Below are 22898 nucleotides of genomic sequence, written 5' to 3'. Positions count from 1 at the left end.
CTTCTAGACAAAACAGGACCCTGGTTGGGAGAGATAGTACCTGATGTGTTGTTTGTTTTGTTTGTTTGTTTGTTTTTTTTTTGGGGGGGGGGGGGGGGGTTGGTGTGACCCAGACAGAGCGCCTAGCGCCTTTGTTACCCATGCCTTGAATAGTTAATAATAAAAAAAAAAACCCTGAAAAAACAATCATTGTGGTCTTTCCTCTTTTGAAATTATTATTGTTGTTATTATTATTACTGTTGTTGTTATTATGATTATAGGAGGCTGTGTGGTCCAGTGTAAACAAACAGGCTTGTAACGAGGAGGTTCAAATCCCAGCTCAGCCACTGACCCCCTCCCTGTGTGTGTGGGACCCTGAGCGAGTCGCTTCACCTCCTTGCGCTGCGTTTTTGGGGTGAGGCTTTGTTGTAAGTGACTCTGCAGCTGATGCACAGTTCACACGCCCCAGTCTCTTGCAAAGCGCTTTGTGATGGTGGTCCACTGTGAAAGGCGCTATATAAAGATTACTGGTAATATTATTAGTCATGATCAATCGCTGTTAACCCTTTCAGTGCTGGTGGGACTTCAAGATCCATGAAATTAATTCTCAACAGTTGTGGACTGAAGTTCTGCATCGCCTAGAATTTTTAGGGGTCAGACATTTAATTAAAAAAATATATAATATATAGTGAGCATCGAAAGGAACTGATCCCTTATATTTGGATAAACTTCACTAGCTGCGATTGAAAAATGACAAACTGTTTCGGAGCAGGTGCAGTGACTTTCTATTTTAACAGTTGACATGACGAAGATGCTGCAGAATGATCTGTCCATCTCGGGCAGGTGTTGTGACTCTTGGTCTCCCGGTTGGTGGGCTGTCATTGGCAGAGCGTGTCTGGTTATACCGTCTCGCTGGGTTTGAAATCGCTGGCTGCGAGCACCCGAGACGGCGAGGCACAGCCCGCTGCCCCAGTCCAGCCTCCAGATCGTGCCTACACATCCTCCCCCGCAACTTCCAAGTGAAAAAAAAAAATTCTAGAAATTTGTAGAAAATCAATTAAAATTAATAACTGAAATAGCTTGGTTGGATAAGTGTCCACCCCCCCTTGTAATAGCAATCCTAAATTAGCTCAGATGTAACCAGTCGCCTTCAAAATCACAAGTGGCCTCCACCTGTGTTAAATTGTAGGGATCCGCATGATTTCAGGATAAATTCAGCAGTTCCTGTGGGTTCCCTCTGCTGGGTAGTGCTTTTCAAAGCAAAGACTCAACCATGAGCACCAGGGCGCTTTCAAAAGAACTCCAGGACAAAGTTGTTGAAAGGCACAGATCAGGGGATGGGTATAAACAATATCAAAGGCCTTGAATATCCCTTGGAGCACGGTCAAGACGATTATTAAGAAGTGGAAGGTGTATGGCACCACCAAGACCCTGCCTAGATCAGACCGTCTCTCCAAACTGGATGACCGAGCAAGAAGGAGACTGATCAGAGAGGCTACCAAGAGGCCAATGGCAAGTTTGCAAGAGCTACAGGCTTTTATGGCCAAGACTGGTCAAAGTGTGCACGTGACAACAATATCCCAAGCACTCCACAAATCTGGCTTGTATGGAAGGAAGCCATTACTCAAGAAAGCCCACCTTGAATCCCATTTTGAAGTATGCAAAAAAATTAAACCCTCAGGAGATTCTGTAGCCATGTGGCAAAAAGTTTTGTGGTCTGATGAAACTAAAATGGAACTTTTTGGCCTAAATGCAAATCGTTCTTTGGCAAACCCAACACAGCCCATCACCCAAAGAACACCATCCCTACTGTGAAGCATGGTGGTGGCAGCATCATGTTATGGGGATGTTTCTCATCGGCAGGGACTGAGGAACTTGTCAGGATAGAAGGGAAAATGAATGGAGCAAAGTACAGAGAAGTCCTTGAGGAAAACCTGCTGCCCTCTGCAAGAAAGCTGAAACTGGGATGGACGTTCACCTTTCAGCATGACAACGACCCCAAAGCACACAGCCAAAGCTACACTGGAGTGGCTAGGGAACAAAAAAGGTAAATGTCCTTGAGTGGCCCAGTCAGAGCCCCGACCTAAATCCAATCGAAAATTTGTGGCATGCCTTGAAGATTGCTGTTCATCAACGCTCCCCAAGGAACTTGACAGAGCTTGAACAATTTTGTAAAGAAGAATGGTCAAATATTACCAAATCTAGGTGTGCAAAGAGACCTATCCCAACAGACTCACAGCTGTAATTGCTGCTAAAGGTGCTCCACCAAGTATTAACTCAGGGGGGTGAGACTTATCCAATTATGATCTTTCAGTTTTGTATTTTTAATATATAATTTCTTTCTCAATAAAAACTTTTCCCCTTAACAGTGTGGAGTTTGGTGTGTAGATAAGTGGGAAAAAGAATTCCTCATTTAAATGCATGAAACTCTGAGGCACTGACACAGCAAAATGTGGAAAAAGTTAAAGGGGGTGTAGACTTTCTACAGGCACTAATACATAAATATATAGTTGTAGTCAAAAGTTTTCATATCCCAATGGAAAGGTAGAATTTCTAGGAATTACTCGGAAACAAAGAATATTAGGAAAAATCTTTTGTGGAAAAAGTTTTGCTTTTGTGGATGAGGAAAAATTATTTTTGCAAAACCCCTGACGGGGGTTGACGACTAGGATATTTGTCAATGAGCTTTTGGCACGAATCTTTCGTGATTCTTGACTGTTCTTCAACGCAGAATTGTTCCACGTTCATTCAAATTCCGAGGACTTCTCTTTGCACAGCCGCCTTCAGCTCAAACCAAAGATTCTCAATCGGATTTAGATTGGGACTTTGACCGGGCCATTCCAGAACCTTGATTTTATTCTTCTTCAACTATTCTGAAGTAGATTTTGTTGCGTGCTTTGGGTCATTGTCATGTTGGGACGTCCAGTTGCGATTTAAACCAAGTTTTGTAGCGGAGGGTTTCAGATGACTGGCCAGTATCTTTAGGGATGCTATGGAATCCATTTTACCATGTATTGGAACTCAATTCCCAGTGCCATCATAGGAGGCTGTGTGGTCCAGTGGTTAAAGAAACTGGTTTGTAACCAGCAGGACCCCGGTTCAAATCCCAGCTCAGCTGCTGACCCCCTGTGTGTGACCCTGAATGAGTCATTTCATCTCCTTGTGCTGCGTCTTTGGGGTGAGGCGTTGTTGTAAGCGACTTGGCAGCTGATGCATAGTTCACACACCCTAGTCTGTGTGTAAAGTGCTTTGTGATGGTGGTCCACTGTGAAAGGCGCTAAATAAAGATTATTATTATTATTATTATTATTATTATTATTAATAACAGCCCTATATAAGGATGTTACCACCTTGAAGCTTGACAGTGTTCCATTGAGAGCTTCAACATGCAATACTCGCCCTGTGGTTGAAACGGAAACCCCAGTCCCATTTGCAGCCAGTTCACTTTGAATATCTTTGGCAGCCAATCTCGGATTGTCATTAACCTTCCTCACAATTCTTCTGCTTGTTCTTGAAGAAAGCTTTCTTTCTTCCAGACTGAGGGAGCGTTGTGACAGGACCATGAGTCTTGTACTTCTTGATAACAGAAACAATAGTTGAAACTGGGATACTCAAGTGAGTGGAAATCTTCTTGCATCAAATCTTTTTCTGCCTAAGGTCTTCAGATAGCTCTTTGCTTTTATTGACTTATCGGTAAAGCAATCCTATGCCTAACCCTTTTAATACTTTCTAAGAATCTTCAACCAAAATCCAGCATTTTACTAGACACTTCTAGAATTAGGTTCTGCGTTATCATATTGAAATTCGTAGCACAGTGTAGACGGCGTCAAAGGGTATGGAGATTTTGGAGTTTTGCACCCCAAAAATTAAAATAAATAAATAAATAAACTTTTGCTAATGTTCCTAAAATTCTTTGTCTTTTGAAAAATGTCAAGATATTATACATGCACATTGGGGTATGTAAACTTTTAACTACAACTATATATATATATATAAATCTCAGATCAAATGCAACAGATTGTTAGAAATCATTACTATTTTCAATAACAAACACAAAAAAAATAGAATTATTATATATATATATATATATATATATATATATATATATATATACATACACACACACACACACACACACACACACACACATATATATATATATATATATATATATATATATATATATATATATATATATATATATATATAAATGTATATATATAATTGTTTTAAATTATTACTATCTTAAATTATTTTTATCTTCAGTAATAAACAAAAAAAGAAATAGGTCAGGAAAACTACAATTCCCAGAAGGCGCCGCTCCCCTCTCTCCCTCTCTCGTTCGTGCGGGTGTGCGTGGGAACCGCTCCACTCTCGCGATGTCTGGCGCCCCAAGTCTCTCGGCGGCGCCTCCATTTCGGTGAAGGCTCGAGTCTCCTCCCTATCGCTGGCCGCGGAATCGCTGAGACCCCAGCCGTCGTTTAGCCCGCAATTTCACCCACTCTCCCAACCCGGTCAGCCGCTTGCTGGGTACCGAGAGATAGATCGGAGCGGCCCCGTCACAGATTGAGGACGATATCCAGCGGATGGCGGCTCCTTCACCGAGTTTTTAGTGAAAGAAAGCGGCTCTGAGATTCAGGTAGGAGGGGAGTCTTCTACCGCCGCCGGAGGGGCGGCCCCCCGGGGGGAGGGCCGGCGGCGGACGGTTCTTAAAGCGACGCGGCAAGTGACGGGTTAAATACAAACCTTTTCAAAATAATTTATTACCCCGAAGCCTCGGCGGGAGGCTTTTTTTCAAAAAGTGGCGCATACTCGTTGGTCAACAGTATAATAAAACGTAGAAATATATATATATATATATATTTTTTTTTTTTTTTTTTTTTTTTGGACAATTTTATTTTCTGAACGGTGTTTTTTGGGTCGCTTGGAAAAAATTCGTATGTGGCACAACCCCTTGGAAGACCCCCCTTTCTGGGGGGCTAGGGGTATAATCAAAATAATAATAAAAAAAAAATATATATATATATATTCCACATGCATCTCTCTGTCTGTATATTACAAAAAAAAATAAGCTTGAGGTGCAACAAAACGCACCTCGTATTGATATTGTAATAATTGAATCTACATTTTAAAAAAAATAATCTTAACGTATGTTTGCATCGTGACCCCGGTGGCGGTGGTGGTGACGTCACGCGGATTTGCCCCAGTCTTGTTTGGCGGCTTTGCAAAGGTTTATTTTGGGGGGTGTGTGTGTGCAAACTACTACTTATTACTTTCCACCGCCTATCTGTAGTTTATAAATTATTAAACGTGCGTCTTTTTAAAAAAAAAAAAAAAAAATTAAAACCAATGCATGTTTTATATACGCCGCTGTCGGGCCTATAGCGAAATAGCCGAAAGAAAAACGACATTGTGTGTGTGTGTGTGTGTGTGTGTGTGCACACACACACACACACACGGGGGGGGGTTGCAAATGCAAGTTTAATAAAAAGAAATATCCTTATTTTAATGCAAAAAAAAAAAATATAAAATAAACGTCCACGCGTGTTATGAATTGAATTTGCAAAGGTGTCAAAACTTAACTAGTGTGTGCGTGTGATGCACGGTATTGCATTGCAAGTTCAGCGCTGCGTTGTATCTGTTTCACAGACTACAGTAATTAAAATAATGCACCGGTATTCCAATGCCGTATACCGTAATAATTACACGAAAAAAAGTACTAGAAAGATATGTTTTGCAAGCAAATCTGTTAATCGGGTTTCGTTTTATTGCTGTGCAGTTGGAACAGGCAACCTATCGCAGGCCAGCGATTTAATCTTCATAATACAAATATTAAACGTGTACCAAAGAAGTAGCATCGCTAATCAACTTAGAGAATGTTCATTCAAGCTGTGCCACAGTATTGCTGTGTTATTGATTATTATTATTATTATTATTGGCCAGGGCTGAAGAACGCCCCCCAAAAGTACTGCTGACGGTATGTCAATGCTGTAGAAAGACACAATAATGGTGTGACCTGACTTTAATAGTTTGTTTCATGCAAGTGTGATCCAGTCCAGCTTTCACTAGGAGTTTAATAATCGGACACACCTGAGCTTGTTAGCTGGACACACTGGGGGCTGATCAAGCTGGCAGTAAAACCTGGACTGGATCACACTGCTGTGCAACAGGAGTCTGATTCCCAGCCCTGCAATAATAATGCTGGTTATCATCACTGGGATGGGAATCAGACTCCCGCTGCACAGCAGTGTGATCCAGTCCTGGTTTCACTAGGGGTTTAATCAGACACACCTGAGCATGTTACCTAGACACACTGAGGCTTACCGGGGCTGGGAATCAGACTCCTGTTGCACAGCAGCGTTGCCCAGTCCAGGTTTTACTACCAGCTTGACAGTGTCTAGGTAACAAGCACAGGTATGTCTTATTATTAAACTCCCAGTGAAACCAGGACTGGATCACACTGCTGTGCAGCGGGAGTCTGATTCCCAGCCCTGAGCTGGATTGAAATAATGACCTGGACTTTTTCAAACTGTTTTTGTTGTGTTTGAAAATCAGACCCTGTGTTTGACAGTCTGGGTTGTTTTTTGAGGTTGTTTTTTTCAGCCATGTATGTGACTCTGTGCGAGCCCCGTTTAATACAGTAAAGGAGAATAGATCTGCTTGAAGCTGTTGTAAACACTGTACATTGCATTATACATTGGAAGGTACATGGAGTTGTGTTGAAAATTTCACTTAGTCTTTCTCTATCTTGCATTGAATTATTAATCTAGGGGTTGAAGTAAGACTCCTATTGCACAGCAGTGTCACCCAGTCAAGGTTTTGCTACCAGCTTGATCAGCCCCCAGTGTGTCTAGCCAACAAGCTCAGGTGTGTCTTATTATTAAACTCCTAGTGAAAGCAGGACTGGATCACACTGCTGTGCAGCGGGAGTCTGATTATTAAACTCCTAGTGAAAGCAGGACTGGATCACACTGCTTTGCAGCGGGAGTCTTATTCCCATTCCTGTGATGATATCCAACATTATTATTACAGGGCTGGGAATCAGACTCCTATTGCACAGCAGTGGGATCCAGTCCAGGTTTTGCTACCAGCTTGATCAGCCCCCAGTGTGTCTAGCCAACAACCTCAGGTGTGTCTGATTTATTAAACACCAACAGACACCTCAGCTGTATTCAAAATATTATTACTTTTGCTTCCTGTGTTTGCTTGTGGAGTTTTTACAGTGATATACTAAGCAAGCACTGGTATGGTGGCTTGTAAGTGGGGTGCATGTAGAATGAGTGAAGAAGCAGCCCCTAGGGGTTTGCTTGGGTTGCTGTTCTCCACAGAGTCTCTAGAAAAAGCAGCGATCGTCACAAACCCCCGAGCAGCTGCTTCTTAATTCACTCTGAAGGGTGAAATCAGCCCGATCTACACCAGCCGCCCTTGTCCGATCGTCAGCCCCTGGTTTTCTGTGGAGAGCTCAGCCCGGGCAGTCTGTTGGCGCAGCTCTGCAGACCCCCACGTGCGTGACGCCTCTCTGCTTTTGTTTCTCTCTGTGTGCAGAGAAGCTGAGAGTAACACCTACCCAACATCCTGGAAGTGGAAATTGAAGAAGAGGTCCAGCCCACAGCACAGACAGGTGAGGACGAAGAAGCCTGTTTGTTCAGATTATATTTTAACCCTGAGCGGTCCGTTTATTGATTCAGCGCCTGTGAGGTGTGTCGGGTCCAATTTATTTTCACGCGCGCCGTTTACATTTTTTTTTTTTCCCCAGAGTAAAACAGGTTTACACGTCACTGAATCGCAAAAGGACACTCAGTACTGCATCTCCAGCCCCGCCCCTCGCTCGCTGTATTTTTCTCATACCTCTTTATAGACGCGCATACTGATAAATCCTCTCCTGATCACTCGTTTTATCACCAAACTCCTCAATAATGCGATCAGAGTCATTATTTTATTACTGTAACATCTCAAACAGCTCTGCAGATGTCTGTGATATTCTTTGAGCGCTGGATGCAGAAGCAGCTATCTCCTTTGTGTCCGTGTTATCTCTGTGGTGCGGGGGCTAGCTGTAGTGATCAGACACGCCCCCCCCCCCCTTTTTTTCTGCTTCTATCCGTCTCTCCCCATTACAATTTTCCCTTTTCAGTCCGATGTCTGGACCCTGTCATCAAAAAGACGTCAAGCACAGGTCTCTAGTCGTTTTCTGAAAACAACCTTTCAATGGCAGAGTGAGACTGACAGGGGCGTGTCTGAGCAATAGAGAGAACACCCTGTACCAGAGATAACTTTCTCTTCCTGTCTCCCCCTCTCCCACTCCTCAGCTGCGAGTACTTCTGCCGAAGGGGGTCCCGGGCCAATACTGGGACAGCAGGGCTCCCCAGGGCTGGACGGTTCGGCCCAAAGACCGTCTGTCCAGAATGAGGCTGGGGCACTGTCCCAGCATGCCCTGCGGCAGGCCCAGGAGACCTCGGGGAGCCCGGTGGAGCCACAGAGCGGCCGGGGGCCTGGAGAGGTCGGGGCTGTGGTGGACAAGGGGGGAGACCCAGGGGGGGAGAGCACCGAGACCGAACCACCCCCTCCCCCTTCCACTCCTCCACCACTCCCTCCATCGTCAGCCACATCGCCCCTACAAAGTCAGGTAAGATAACATTCCCTAGTGATGTCAACCAGCATTATTATTACAGGGGTGTAATTCAATATGTTAACAGGGGAACATTATTCAGCAGCTTTCACTGGACTCTATGAAGCTGAGGGAGTTCATTCTATATAGAGGGGGTGGAATTCAATATGTTAACAAGGGAACATTATTCAGCAGCTTTCACTGGACTCTGTGAAGCTGAGGGAGTTCATTCTATATGGAGGTGATGCTAAACTTCTGACCAGAGCTGTAAAATATATTATTTCTTGTCTTTCTCGTCAGGTCTGCCAGGACTCCCAGTTCATTACAGACAAAAAACCAGTAACAGCGGCTGACACCAGCAACCCAGTGTTATTGGGGCTCCCCTCTCCTGTGGCAGCCACCCCCCCCTCCTCCTCAATGTGTACCCCCCAGAACAGGAGCTCTAGCAGGGGGTTTGGGGCTGGGGGGTCTGCCAGCGGCAGCTTCTCCCTTCCCTCCTCCGCTCACCTCCTCTTCTCTCCCTTCACCCCTCTCCGAGGGCCCCACGGCAAGTTCATCTCCCCTGGCCTCAGGGCCTCTACCCCGGGCCCCTCCGAGCACGCCCCCCGTCCTGCTAAGTGGGACCGCAGCCCTGCAGACATCGCAGAGCAAGCCAAACACGTGAGTGCTGAACGGAGCGGGACTCGGGACTCGGGTTCCAGTGCGAGGTTTCGTTTGACTTTAGGAAACTAAGTTAGCTCATTCTAATGGAACATTTTTAGCCAGAGCTTTAAATCTCTGTGTCTCCTGAGCATTTTGATAGTAATATTATTATTATGATTTAATAGACTTCATTGAGGGGAGCTCTGAACCCCAGGACTGGGTGCAGCAGCAGCAGCAGCAGGGCTAGTGTGAGTTTCTAACCCTGCTCAAACTCCTGGCTCCTGATAATTTCAATATTAATAATACTAGACTTCATTGACATTAGTTCTGAACCCCAGGACTGGGTGCAGTAGACTTGATAGAGGGCAGTTTGTAGCCCCTGTGTGCAGGACAGGCTGCCTGCTTTCCTTCCTCTCAATCCTCAGCACCTTAACAGGTCCTGGCCTCTGTGCAGTAGGTCTGGATTTGGTAGCTGGTGCTGACAGGAAAAATCTCCCTTTGCAACCCAGGGCTGGACCCCACAGTGCCGGCCTTGTTACTTACTGGGAGAGACATGCATTGCAGCCTGGAGATAGCGTGGGTGCGTGCAACAATGAACTGATGAACTGATTTTTATTCATCGGTTATATGCTTAATCCTAATTTGTTGTATCCATATTGGATTCTAGCAGTGTTATTATTACACACGGCATCCTAGTTCATATTGGATTCTAGCAGCGTTATTATTACACACAGCATCCTAGTTCATGTTGGATTCTAGCAGCGTTATTATTACACACGGCATCCTAGTTCATGTTGGATTCTAGCAGCGTTATTATTATACACGGCATCCTAGTTCATATTGTATTCTAGCAGTGTTATTATTATACACGGCATCCTAGTTCATGTTGGATTCTAGCAGCGTTATTATTATACACGGCATCCTAGTTCATATTGGATTCTAGCAGCGTTATTATTACACACGGCATCCTAGTTCATATTGGATTCTAGCAGTGTTATTATTTGCACTTGCTATAAGCCACACTGTATTTCAATGTGAAGCTTGCATTGTAACCCTGCGCTACCCTGTAACACCTGTAAGAATAAACAATAATACATATACTAAAGTAATACTTGGAAATGGTTTGAAAATCGAATTTTATTAGTCGTTTAGCAGAGGCTTTTATCCAAAGTGACTTGCAGAGACTAGGGGGGTGAACTCTGCATCATCATCAACTGCTGCTGCTGCAGAGTCACTTCCATTAGGACCTTGTTTGTTTGCAAAAAAAAAAATTTAAGTGCTGTAGATTAGTTGGTGCAAATAATATTACAACACAATTTGAGCTGTTTTTTTTTCTCTCTCCCCCTCGTGCTCTCTCTCTCTCTAGGAAGCTGATATCGAGCACCGCACTGCCTCTCTGAAGAGAGAGGGGTTCTGGTCTCTCAAGCGTCTGGCCAAGGTGTCAGAACCGAGCCGGCCCAAGGTCCAGTGGGATTATCTGTGTGAGGAGATGCAGTGGCTGTCAGCTGACTTCGCCCAGGAGAGGAGGTGGAAGAGGGGTGTGGCCAGAAAGGTGAGCCAGCAGCCAAGCAGATGATGGGACTTATACTCTGTACCATTATTAATAATAATATTATTATTATTATTATTATTATTTTTTTATTTATTTTTATTTGATTAATTCAACGCTAAATTTCATTGAGGGGAGTTCGGAACCACAGGACTGGGTGCAGCAGCAGGGCTAGTGTGAGTTTCTAACCCTGCTCAAACTCCTGGCTCCTGATCATTGCAATATTAATAATAATAGACTTCATTGAGGGGAGCTCTGAACCCCAGGACTGGGTGCAGCAGCAGCAGGGTTAGTGTGAGTTTGTAACCCTGCTCAAACTCCTGGCTCCTGATCATTGCAATATTAATAATAATAGACTTCATTGAGGGGAGCTCTGAACCCCAGGACTGGGTTGCAATGGGAGTCTTGCTGTCATCCTTGTTGTGCTAAATGCTAATCTCTCTTGTCCTGTCTGTGTGTTTGTCTGCCTGCCTGTATGTGTGTGTCTTTCTCTCTCCCTGCCCCCCCCCCCCCCCCCCCCCCTTGCTCTCAGGTCGTGCGTATGGTGATGCGTCATCACGAAGAATTGAGGCAGAAGGAGGAGAGAGGAAAGAGGGAGGAGCAAGCCAAGCTGAGACGCATCGCGGCAACAATTGCTAAGGAGGTCCGGACTTTCTGGGCAAGTGTGGAGAAGGTAATGGATCGTGTTTTATTATGGGTTATAAATTTTCTTTTCTCCAAGCCTGCTCTTGTCACTTGGAGAAATTAGAATGTATAGCTCAAGATTTCTTAAATTTGATAAGTGTCCTGGGAGGGGGTTGAGAATTTGGATCCTAATTCAAACTGGATCCTAACCCCCCCCCCCCCCCCCCCCCTGCCCTCTCGCCCCCTGCAGGTGGTGCAATTCAAGCAGCAGTCACGCCTGGAGGAGAAGCGAAAAAAGGCCTTAGACCTGCAGCTGGATTTCATCGTGGGGCAGACTGAGAAGTACTCTGACTTGCTCAGCCAGTCCCTGAACGAGTCTGCAAGGGCCTCTAGGGGCCACCCGGGGCCCTCCTTGAGCAGGGGCTCCTCCTACCCCAGCTTGCCAGCTTCCAGCCTGCCTCCCTCGGACTCCATCACTGAGGATGAGGGTAAAGAGACCGGCTTTCTAAAAACGCCACTGTGTTGGGTAGCTGCTGTAGTTCTGTCCAGGGTTTTATATCAGTGTTATACAGTGCGGTCCTGCCAGCATTGCCCTGTGTACAGCACAGCACAGCCAGGCTCTGCCCAGCACACAGCAGGCAATGCCAGCACACTAGATTACAGCTTTCTATAGACGCCACTGTGTCGAGTAGCTGCTGTAACTTGGCAGGCATCATCAGCAGAGAAAATTAATTGCCCTCCTCCGTCAACCAAGATGGCGGCCTGACAGAATTATTTATTATTAAAAAAACTAACTTTCAAAGTCTTCTTGGGAACTGGTGAATCAATTTGATCTGAAGCTGTGCAGACGCCTCCAACAACCAAACACGCTTCAAAGCTGAAGTTGGCTGCAGTAAATTTTCCTATCAAAGTGGCTGCCGCCGAAAAGGCGCCCCAAACATCAAACTGCTTCTGTTTGCAAAACCGTTTAACCAGCGAACTCCTGGGGACGATGGAATCCAAAAAGGGCATTCTTTTGTAAAACAAGGCGGCAGCCAGATCTCCGTTTTCATTCTTAAATTTTAAAACCGCTTCTGTTGAAAAAAAATGGTTTATTTAACCCTTTGCGGTCCTGTCTCGGACCATGTCCGACATTACAATTCTCCCTTTCCAGTCCGATGTCTGGACCCTGTCCCACATCATCAAAAAGACATCAAGAAGTCGTCTCTAGTCGTTTTTGTCTCCGGGAAAAGCAGAGAAAACCTTTCAATGGCCGAGGTGAGACCGAAAGGAGCCGAAAAAAGGGTTGATCTCGCAGCCCCGTCCATTACAGAGATAACACAGATATAAACAAAGGAGATAGCTGCTTCTGCATCCAACGCTCAAAGAACATCACAGACATCTGAAGGGCTTTTTGAGGTGTTACAGTAATAAAATAATGACTCTGATCTCATTATATTGAGGAGTTTGGTGATAAAACGAGTGAGCAGGAGAGGATTTATCAGTGTGCGCGTCTATAAAGAGGTATGTGAAAAATACAGCGAGCAAGGGGTGGGGCTGGAGATGCAGTACTGAGTGCCCTGTTGCGATTTCAATGCCTTTTTAAACCTGCGTTGCTGTGTATATAATTTTCAACAACGCATCTAAAATAAACGGCGCGTGTGAAAATAAATTGGACCCGACAAGCGCTGAATAAATGGACCGCAAAGGGTTAAAGTCTTCGGTCAAATGCAAAACTAGCTTTTAACTCCTTGCAAAGTGCAGACAGGTGAACAGTTACTGTGGAACAAGTATTAGAAAGCTTATGCGCCCTATCCAAAAATGACCTTGCCTGTGACCTATGACCTCTCCCAAGGTCAAATGTAAAATTTAGCTAGTGGCTCCTTGGTGTGTAGATGGGGTCGCTGTGGTGTTTTAAAGTTACAAAGCATCGTGAGATAATGAACTAATGCAGTATTTTGATTTGAAACTGATCCATAAAACCTGTCTGTTGCTGACACTTTCATGCTGCAACGCTACGGCTTGCCAAAACCGGTCCTGCGCTTGGAAGCTATAAAACTGCCTGGCAGTTCTAATTATTATTATTATTGTTGTTGTTATTGATTAGTCATTTAGCAGAGGCTTTTATCCAAAGTGACTTAGAGAGTCTAAGAGGGTGAACTCTGCATCATCAACAACTGCTGCTGCTGCAGAGTCTCTTCCAATAGGACCGCATTTGTTTTGCGTCTCATCGGAAGGACGGAGCCCAAGGAGGTGAAGTGACTCGCTCAGGGTCACACACACACGCGCACACACACAGTGAGTCAGTGGCTGAGCCAGGATTTGAAACCTGGTATCAAGACCTCTTTTCTTCAGCTGCTGGAGATCAGCGAGTCCTCCTTTTGAGTTGGAAGGGGGGGCAGTTTATTATTTTTTTGTTTTTTTTAAAGTCCCTCTTCCTCTGTTCAGACGGAGACTTTGAGCCCTGCGAGGAAGAGGAGGGGGAGGAAGACGATGAGGAGACCATAGAGGTGGAGGAGCGTCGCGAAGGCAATGATGCCGAAAGCCGGAGGAGAGAGCTGGAGCTGCTCAAGCAGGAGGGGGAGCTCTCCTTGGAGGAACTGCTGGAGAGCCTGCCCCGGGGGCTACTGGAGGAGGTAGAGACACCCCCAACTACCCCTCCACCCTCTCCTCCTAGCGACAAGGTACAGAGACCCCCAACTCCCCCTCCACCCTCTCCTCCTATCGACAAGATAGACCCCCCAACTACTCCTCCACCCTCTCCTCCTAGCAACAAGATGGACCCCCAACTACCTCTCCACCCTCTCCTCCTAACAACAAGATGAACCCCCAACTACCCCTCCACCCTCCTAGCAACAAGATAGACCCCCAACTACCCCTCCACCTTCTCCTAGTGACAAGGTAGACCCCCCAACTACCCCTCCACCCTCTCCTCCTAGAGACAAGGTACAGAGACCCCAACTACCCCCTCCACCCTCTCATCCTATCGACAAGATAGAGACCTCAGTTGTGACACGCCTGTCAATTGTGCTCTGGTAGTGATTATCATACAGCAAATTATTATTATTATTTTATTTATTTATTTATTTATTTTACAATATTTAATTTATTTATTTTGTGTTTTATTTGCTTTCCGTCAGGAAAAACCGCGCAGCCCCCCAGCCAGGAGTTTGGCACGGCCCTCCAGGGGGGAGGAAGAGGAGGATGAGGAGTTCACAGCCAACGAAGATGAAGGTAGGGGGGAACCTGCCTTGTGTGTGTCTCTCTGCAAAACTGGCTCGAACCCGCCTCAGACAGGTTGTTGTAGGCCGGACTCTTCTGACGTGCAGAATGTGGTTCTCGCAAGGATCTTGCATTTTAGATTCGCTTGTTTTTTCTAAGTTTCTTTTGCTTTTTCAAAGCATTTTAATGTAGAGCCGATGAGAAGCTGAGGTCACTGAAAACATCTCTCTTCTCCTCCTCTCTTCTCTCTCCCCTCTTTCTTTCCTCCCCCCCCCCCTCCCAGGTGAGGACGAGGAAGATACTATTGAGGCTCAGGAGAAGGTGGAAGGGGAGGCTGATCACACTGCGGAGCTGGGCGATCTCGTTCAGGAAGGTCGGGACTCTGTGTTCTGTGTCTCTCTCCGTCTCCTGTATTGTATATTGGACTCTGTCTCTCACTCTCTCTGGCTCCTGCCTCACGTGCGCTCTCTGGCTCACCCCCTCTGGCTCTGACTCTCGCGCTCTCTCTCTGTGTGTCAGGTGAGATGTCCATTGAAGCGCTGCTGGAGAAGTACTCTGGCGCTTACGCGGACGACTTTGAACTGCCTGCATCGGAGGAGTCTCGAGGGAGCTCTGAGGAAGAGGATTCCTCTGAGAACGATGACGAAGAGGACGAAGATCCTGACGAACACAGCCAGTCTTCAGGTACAAATACTCGTTTTAAATTTGGAACGTTTGGGGGTGGGGAAAGGGGGGAGTGGAGTGGAGTGGAGAGGGGGGAGTCTGTCATACAAAGAGTGCAAGAGAAAATTATTTAACTCTCCCGGCTTTGGCGCGTGCGGCTCCCACAGTCGCTCGCTTCAAATCCACTCTCAAGACCCGCCTGTTCTTGCTCGCTCTCCGTGCTCTTCAAGCCTGATATCTCTTAGCTTTTGTCTAAATTGGCTTTCGGTTTCAGGTTTTTCGCTCCCTTTTACTCGTGTGATTCTGTATGACGCACACATCCAGTGCTCAGAATTCAGTTTTTATTCAGTGCATTGTGCCTGTAGTTAATGTATCTGCATTGTTTTCTGCAATGTGTATTGAGTGTGCTATGCTCTGTATTTCACTGTATTTAATGTATTATGCATTGATCCTCGCTATCTTGTAAAGCGCTTTGTGATGGTGTTCCACTATGAAAGGCGTTATATATAAAATAGATTTGATTGATTTTAGTTTCTTTGACTTGTTTCCAGACTCGACAGGATCTACGGAGAGTGAGGAGGAGGAGGAGGAGGAGGAGGAGGAGGATGACGACGACGATGATGAAGAGGAGGGCGACATCGGCATGGCCTTCCTCCTCAAACCAGACCACCCCCACTCCGATCAGCCCCCCCAGCGGGTAGAGGGAGAGGTGGAAGGGCAGAGCAAGGCGGGTGTGCCCCCGCGCCCCAAAAAGGAAATCACTGACATCGCTGCCACGGCAGAGAGCCTGCAGCCCAAGGGGTACACCCTGGCCACGGCACAGGTAAGCCAGCAGCCAGGCTGGGGCGTCCACCTCCAGCCTTCGAGCGGCGCGGGGGTCCTCCTGCCTTTCATTCCAAATTCACTGCTCAATTTGAACTTGAAGTGATCTCAATATATGTACATTTCAACACTAGGTCTTTTACAGTGGTGGTATTATTATTGTTATATTATTTAACAAATGCACTTGATTCATTATTTAAGGCACTCGACCTGTAAAATATTCAGAGGCTTGGGAGAGAAGGTTTACATCCGCCCGATTTTCACTCGGATAGTAATTAGACCAGTTAAGATTGGAACGAACGCCAACACCCCTGTTTTTAGCACAGCAGTGTGATCCAGTCCAGGTTTTGCTACCAGCTTGATCAGCCTAGGTAACAAGCTCAGGTAGGTCTGATTATTGATCTCACAGTGAAACCAGGAATGGATCACACTGCTGTGCAACGGGAGTCTGATTCCCATCCAGCCATGGGAGCTGTACCTTGCTTTCACACACTATCTCTCTCTCTGTGCGTCTGTCTCTTTGTCTCGCTCTTCTTTGTGCCTCTCTCTCTTTCTTTCCCTCTGTCTCTCCCCCACTTTATCTCCCTCTCTGTCTCTTTCTCTCTGTTTCTCTCTCTCTCTTTCTTTCTCTGTCTCAGGTGAAGACTCCAATCCCGTTTCTGTTGCACGGTACCCTGCGAGAGTACCAGCACATCGGACTGGACTGGCTGGTCACCATGTATGAGAAGAAGCTTAACGGGATACTGGCTGACGAAATGGGACTGGGCAAGACCATCCAGACCATCTCCTTACTGGCGCACCTGGCCTGCGAGAAAGGTACAGCCGCTACTCAGTAAACAGACTAGAAAGAAAGTCGAATCAGCTGCTGGTCTCTCCCAGTCAGTAACACGGCCGTATCAATGGGGGGGGGGGGACCCTGCAAATTCAGTGCGATGCTTTGTGATACTTTATCTTGGAGCAATACTTAAAAAAAAAAAAAAAAAAAAAAAGCAGCCTTGTAGTGGTTTTAATGCTGCTTTACCAATTTGTGTCTCTCTCTCGTGTGTTCGTCCGTCTGTCTCCTGCGTGTGTCTGTTTCCTATGGCTGTCTCTATCTCTGTGTTGTGTGTGTGTGTGTCTCTGTCTCTTTCCTTTCTCTGTCTCTGTGTGTGTGTTTCCTGTCTGTGTGCGTCTGTGTGTCTGCCTGTGCGTCTGTGTCTCCTGTCGCTGTGTGTCTGCCTGTGTGTGTGGGTCTCTTCACAGGTAACTGGGGTCCTCATCTCATCATTGTACCTACCAGTGTGATTCTGAACTGGGAGATGGAGTTCAAGCGCTGGTGCCCTGGCTTCAAGATCCTCACTTACTACGGAGCGCAGAAAGAGCGCAAACTGAAGAGACAGGTGAGGCACGGTCTGTTCGAGGCTCTGCAGTTTGCAATCGGTTGCAGTTTGTATTTGAAGAGCGCTGTGTCTTAAAACTGCCCTGTTTTATTTATTTTGCAAAAAAGCGTTCTCTAGAAAGTTTCCTGTTTTGTTTTTTTTAGTACTGCTTGGCAGAATAAAGAGTCAGACGTGCCAGCGATGTGGGGAGGTGTTTATGGGAGGTTTTATTCAGCGCAGTTGTAAATTGTTTTGTAATTGCTGCAGCATAATTGAAGAAAATAGCATTGTAATTGTAATTTCAGCAGACTTTATAATTTTATAATTGAGCCCAGGGCAGTAACGACCCCATGTATAGCAGGCTGTAGATGCGTCAAGTTTTGAGATGTTTTTACAACTATCGCAGGGGTGGGAATCGGACTCCCGCTGCACAGCGGTGTGATCCATTCCTAGTTTCACTAGGCGTTTAATATAAGACTCACCTGAGCTTGTTGCCTAGACACACTGGGGGCTGATCAAGCTGGTAGTAAAACCTGGAACGCTGATGAAGGCACTAGAGCTGGTTTGCTTGACTATCTCTAGTTGATTTTAGTTGAGTTTTTTATCAGTATTTCACAAACCTGTTTTAACGCCCGGTGTGTTTTTCCTGAACGTTGAAAGATGTTGAAATGTGTTTGGTTTTGTTCTTTGTGTTGTGATCTCAGGGCTGGACCAAACCCAATGCCTTCCACGTGTGCATCACGTCCTACAAACTGGTCCTACAGGACCACCAGGCTTTCCGTCGCAAGAACTGGAGATACCTAATACTGGACGAGGCGCAGAACATCAAGAACTTCAAATCCCAGCGCTGGCAGAGCCTGCTCAACTTCAACAGGTGAGAGGGGGAGTCTGTGTGTCCTCTGTGTGTGTGTGTCAGGGAGAGGGAGGCTGTATGTCAGTTACAAACGGTTGCCTGCTCTCTTGCAGCCGATTTTGATCTCCAGAACTTTATCAAGTCGGGTCTTTGCCGTCCTGTGTTCCGGACCACGTCCGACATTACAATTCGGACTTTCCGGTCCGATGTCTGGACCCCATCCCACATCATCAAAATGACGTCAAGCACAGGTCTCTAGTCGTTTTTGGTCTCCAGGAAAAGCAGAGAAAACCTTTCAATGACCGAGCGAGACCGAAAGGAGCAGGAAAAAAAATTGGTCACTCTTTATAGACGTGCACACTAATAAATCCTTTCCTGATCACTCGTTTTATCACCAAACTCCTCAATAATGCGATCAGAGTCATTATTTTATTACTGTAACATCTCTAAAAGCTCTGCAGATGTCTGTGATGTTCTTTGAGCAGAAGCAGCTGTCTCCTTTGTTTGTGTCCGTGTTATCTCTCTAGTGGATGGGGCTATCGGATACACCCTTGTTTTTGATTCGGTTCCTATCGGTCTCACTCGGCCATTGAAAGGTTTTCTCTGCTTTTTCCGGAGAAAAAATGACGAGACCCACGCTTGACGTCTTTTTGATGGGAGTCAGGGTCCAGACATGGGACTGGAAAGTGAGAATTGTAATGTCGGTTCTGGTCCGACACAGGGTTAAATACAAAGATCTAAAATTACGTTCCTGTAGTTTGTTTGTTTGTTGGCGATGCTCTGCTGGAGTCCGTGTCGCTGACCCCTTTGCTGCTGTTCTTGTTTTTGGTATTGTCTCTTGCCAGCCAGCGTCGCTTGCTCTTGACAGGCACGCCCCTGCAGAACAGTCTGATGGAGCTGTGGTCTCTGATGCACTTCCTCATGCCTCACGTGTTCCAGTCGCACCGCGAGTTCAAGGAGTGGTTCAGCAACCCGCTCACCGGCATGATCGAGGGGAGCCAAGAGTACAACGAGAATCTGATCAAGAGGCTGCACAAGGTGAGAGGGGGGTGAGAGCCTGCTCAAGAGGAGAGGGAAGGGGAGAGAGACGGGGACGAGAGCCTGCTCAAGAGGAGAGGGAAGGGGAGAGAGACGGGGACGAGAGCCTGCTCAAGAGGAGAGGGAGGGAGAGACGGAGACGGGGGGACAGTGAGCCTGCTCGAGGAGAGGGAGGGAGAGACGGGGGTACGAGAGACGGGTAAGAGAGCCTGGTCAAGAGACTGCATAAGAGGAGACGAATAAACAAGACTAGATAGAGAGGGGAGGAGACTGGTACAAAAACCTGATTGAGAGACTGGGTTCCCCGGGGGTGGGGGGTGGGGGGGGTGTTAGGGAAGAGGGGTAGACCAAGATTTTATTGTATGTAGCTTTTCAATGCAGTGAATAAACTAGACCAAACAATGTATTTAATTCATCTATTTTATATAGCGCCTTTCATAGCGGTGCACCATCACAAAGCGCTTTACAAGATGCAGTAAATACAAGAAAATCCACAATACTACAAATACAGAGAAATGCATCATACGTGAGATACAGTAAAAAACACACAATGCATAATACAATGAATACATGATAGCAGCATAATACATTAAATAGTGCATTAAATACAGTTTTACAATACAGACTCTTTCTCTGTCTTCTCTCTCCCCTCTTCATCGCCTCATCTCTCCCCCTCTCTCTTTCTCTCGCAGGTGCTGCGCCCCTTCCTCCTGCGCAGGATCAAGGTCGACGTTGAGAAGCAGATGCCCAAAAAATATGAGCACGTGATCCACTGCCGGCTGTCCAAGCGACAGCGCTGCCTCTACGATGACTTCATGGCTCAGAGCTCGTGAGTGCAGTTCTTTTTCTGACCTCTAAGAGACTCGCTGGTCCAGCAGTTAAAGAAAAGGAGTCAAATACCGGCTCAGCCACTGACTCGCTGTGTGTGTGTGTGTGCGTGTGTGTGTGTGTGTGTGTGTGTGTGTGTGCGTGTGTGCGAGACGTCAAACAAACGAGGTCCTATTGGAAGAGACTCTGCAGCAGCAGCAGCAGTTGTTGATGATGCAGAGTTCACACCCCCCCTAGTCTCTGTGAGTCGCTTTGGATAAAACAGTCTGCTAAGTGACTCCTTGAATAACTGCTTGCTGGACTGGAGCTCACATTTTTAGTTCCTCTCCTAACTTGCGAGTAGCGTTTGCACAAACCTCTCTTTATGGTCAGTTTACTAGACTTCATTGAGGGGAGTTCTGAACCCCAGGACTGGGTGCAGCAGCAGGGCTAGTGTGAGTTTCTAACCCTGCTCAAACTCCTGGCTCCTGATCAGTTTAATATTAATAATAGACTTCATTGGGGTTAGTTCTGAACCCCAGGACTGGGTGCAGTAGACTTGATAGAGGGCAGTTTGTAGCCCCTGTGTGCAGAACAGGCTGCCTGCTTTCCTTCCTCTCAATCCTCAGCACCTTAACAGGTCCTGGCCTCTGTGCAGTAGGTCTGGATTTGGTAGCTGGTGCTGACAGGAAAAATCTCCCTTTGCAACCCAGGGCTGGACCCCACAGTGCCGGCCTTGTTACTTACTGGGAGAGACATGCATTGCAGTTTGGAGATAGTGTGTGACTAGACTGGCTGCATGCAATTCCTTTGTGTCATAAAAATTGAGGTGTGGAAGATTTGAAGAGGTGTTTTGTAGCGGTCCATTATTGGGTGGTCCGGATGGATCTCTCTGCTGATGATCGGGCGAGGGAGGCTGGTGTTGACCAGGCTGATTTCGCCCTTCAGAGTGAATTAAGAAGCAGCTGCTCGGGTTTGTGACGATCGCTGCTTTTTCTTCAGACTCTGCGGAGAACAGCGACCCACGCAAACCCGAGCAGCTGCTTCTTAATTCACTCTGAAGGGTGGAATCAGCCCGATCGACGCCAGCCCCCCTCGCCCGATCGCCAGCCCGGACCAGTGAATAATGGAGCGCTACAAAACAACTCTTCAGTTCAAATTGAAAGGTGCTTTATTGGCAGGACTACAGTATTGCCAAAGCAATTCCACAGTAAATAATACAAAATAATTAAAAACATCAAACCTTTGTCTCCCTCTGTCTCTCTCTCTCTCCCTTTCTATCTTTTGTTCTCTCTTGCCTCTTTCTGACTCCCTCTCTCTTGCTTTCCTCTTTTCTCTCCCCACCTCTTTGTTCTCTCTTTCTCACCCCCACCTGTGCAGGACGCGAGAGACTCTGGCCAGCGGTCACTTCATGAGTGTGATCAACATCCTGATGCAGCTTCGAAAGGTGTGTAACCACCCCGACCTGTTTGACCCCCGGCCGGTTCACTCCCCCTTCATCACCAGCGGGATCTGCTACACCACGGCCTCTCTGGCGCTCCGGGCCCTCCACAGGGACCCCTTCAAGGTAAGAGAGGAGAGGCGGAGCTGGGGAGGGCATAGAGGGAGAGAGAGGACTGGGATATCCTATATTAACCAGTCTCTCCTCTCTCTGACTCTATCTCTCCATTTGTCTCTCTGTATGTATGATTGAGTGTTTCTGTGTTGTATTAACTAACCAGCAGTCTCTTCCTGTCTCTGTTTCTCCCACTCTGTGTGTGGATTGAGTGGTTCTGTGTTGTGCTGTATTAACCAGTCTCTGTCTCTCTGTAGCAGGTAGACCTCAGTATGTTTGACCTGGTCTCCCTGGAGCCGCACGTCTCTCTGTACGAAGCAGACGTGTTTCTGCCGCGCAGGAAGGTGACCCGACAACTCATCGAGGAGATCATGGACTCCCCCGCCCCGCCCCCGCGCCCCAAACCCGTCAAGATGAAGGTCAACAGGTACCCCCTCATCTTTAAACAGCAGTGGCAAATCTGAGTCCTGTTGCACAGCAGTGTCACCCATTCCAGGTTTTAATACCAGATTGAGTGTGAATTCAACGGCAAACGTTTCCACTAGAAGCCTCTCTCAGTGTTTTACTGTAAGAAATGTCATTTCGTATTTTTTTTTTTTTTATCTCCCCCTGCAGAATGTTCCAGCCCATGCCGAAATCAGACGGCCGAACTGTGGTTTTGGTGAACAGCCCTCGCCCCTCTGTTTCAGCCCCCCCTGCCAGGACCGTCTCCATGGAGACGGGGGTCCAGCCACCGCTGGCTGCCCCCACTCCCTCCCTGAGAGCCCCCCACCTCTTCCAGACGAATCAGAGCATAGCGACCCCAATACTGGCAGCACCCCTGCCAGTCGCACAGCACGGTGAGGCTGGCAGTCTGCACTGGTTAGCTTTCTCATAAAAATGTATTTATACAGTGCGTGTCTGTGTAGTAGATTCTGCTTATTAATAACCTCTCGGTTCACAGTAAAAAGTTCTCCTTAACTGAGTCGCCCTTGTTTTCAAGTGTGTTTGTGGAACAACAATCTGTACTGTAGTTTCAATATTAATAAACTAGACTTGAGGGGAGCTCTGAACCCCAGGACTGGGTGCAGCAGCAGCAGCAGGGCTAGTGTGAGTTTCTAACCCTGCTCAAACTCCTGGCTCCTGATCATTGCAATATTAATAATACTAGACTTCACTGACATTAGTTCTGAACCCCAGGACTGGGTGCAGTAGACTTGATA

General features: G+C 46.7%; 1 protein-coding gene across 1 annotated transcript in view; it reads left to right on the top strand.

Moving 5' to 3' along the window:
• Positions 1–4395: 4395 nt before the first annotated feature.
• Positions 4396–22898, top strand: part of LOC121306808 (Snf2-related CREBBP activator protein) — a 39439-nt gene continuing 20936 nt past the window's right edge. The window contains exons 1-20 of the mRNA XM_041238736.1: positions 4396–4618; positions 7525–7600; positions 8286–8602; positions 8885–9244; positions 10593–10778; positions 11308–11448; positions 11650–11887; positions 13827–14062; positions 14519–14612; positions 14884–14973; positions 15120–15284; positions 15815–16086; positions 16724–16901; positions 17328–17464; positions 18148–18317; positions 19142–19334; positions 20027–20163; positions 21522–21708; positions 21954–22123; positions 22312–22535. Of these exons, the coding sequence (XP_041094670.1) occupies positions 9002–9244; positions 10593–10778; positions 11308–11448; positions 11650–11887; positions 13827–14062; positions 14519–14612; positions 14884–14973; positions 15120–15284; positions 15815–16086; positions 16724–16901; positions 17328–17464; positions 18148–18317; positions 19142–19334; positions 20027–20163; positions 21522–21708; positions 21954–22123; positions 22312–22535 (3061 nt within the window). The 5' untranslated portion in view covers positions 4396–4618; positions 7525–7600; positions 8286–8602; positions 8885–9001. The remainder of the gene's footprint in view (positions 4619–7524; positions 7601–8285; positions 8603–8884; positions 9245–10592; positions 10779–11307; positions 11449–11649; positions 11888–13826; positions 14063–14518; positions 14613–14883; positions 14974–15119; positions 15285–15814; positions 16087–16723; positions 16902–17327; positions 17465–18147; positions 18318–19141; positions 19335–20026; positions 20164–21521; positions 21709–21953; positions 22124–22311; positions 22536–22898) is intronic.

This window comes from Polyodon spathula, chromosome 50 (assembly GCF_017654505.1).
Source record: "Polyodon spathula isolate WHYD16114869_AA chromosome 50, ASM1765450v1, whole genome shotgun sequence".
In the NCBI taxonomy this organism is placed as follows: domain Eukaryota; kingdom Metazoa; phylum Chordata; class Actinopteri; order Acipenseriformes; family Polyodontidae; genus Polyodon; species Polyodon spathula.
The sequence above is the reverse complement of the archived record's forward strand: the minus strand, read 5'-3'. Positions and strand labels throughout refer to the sequence as shown.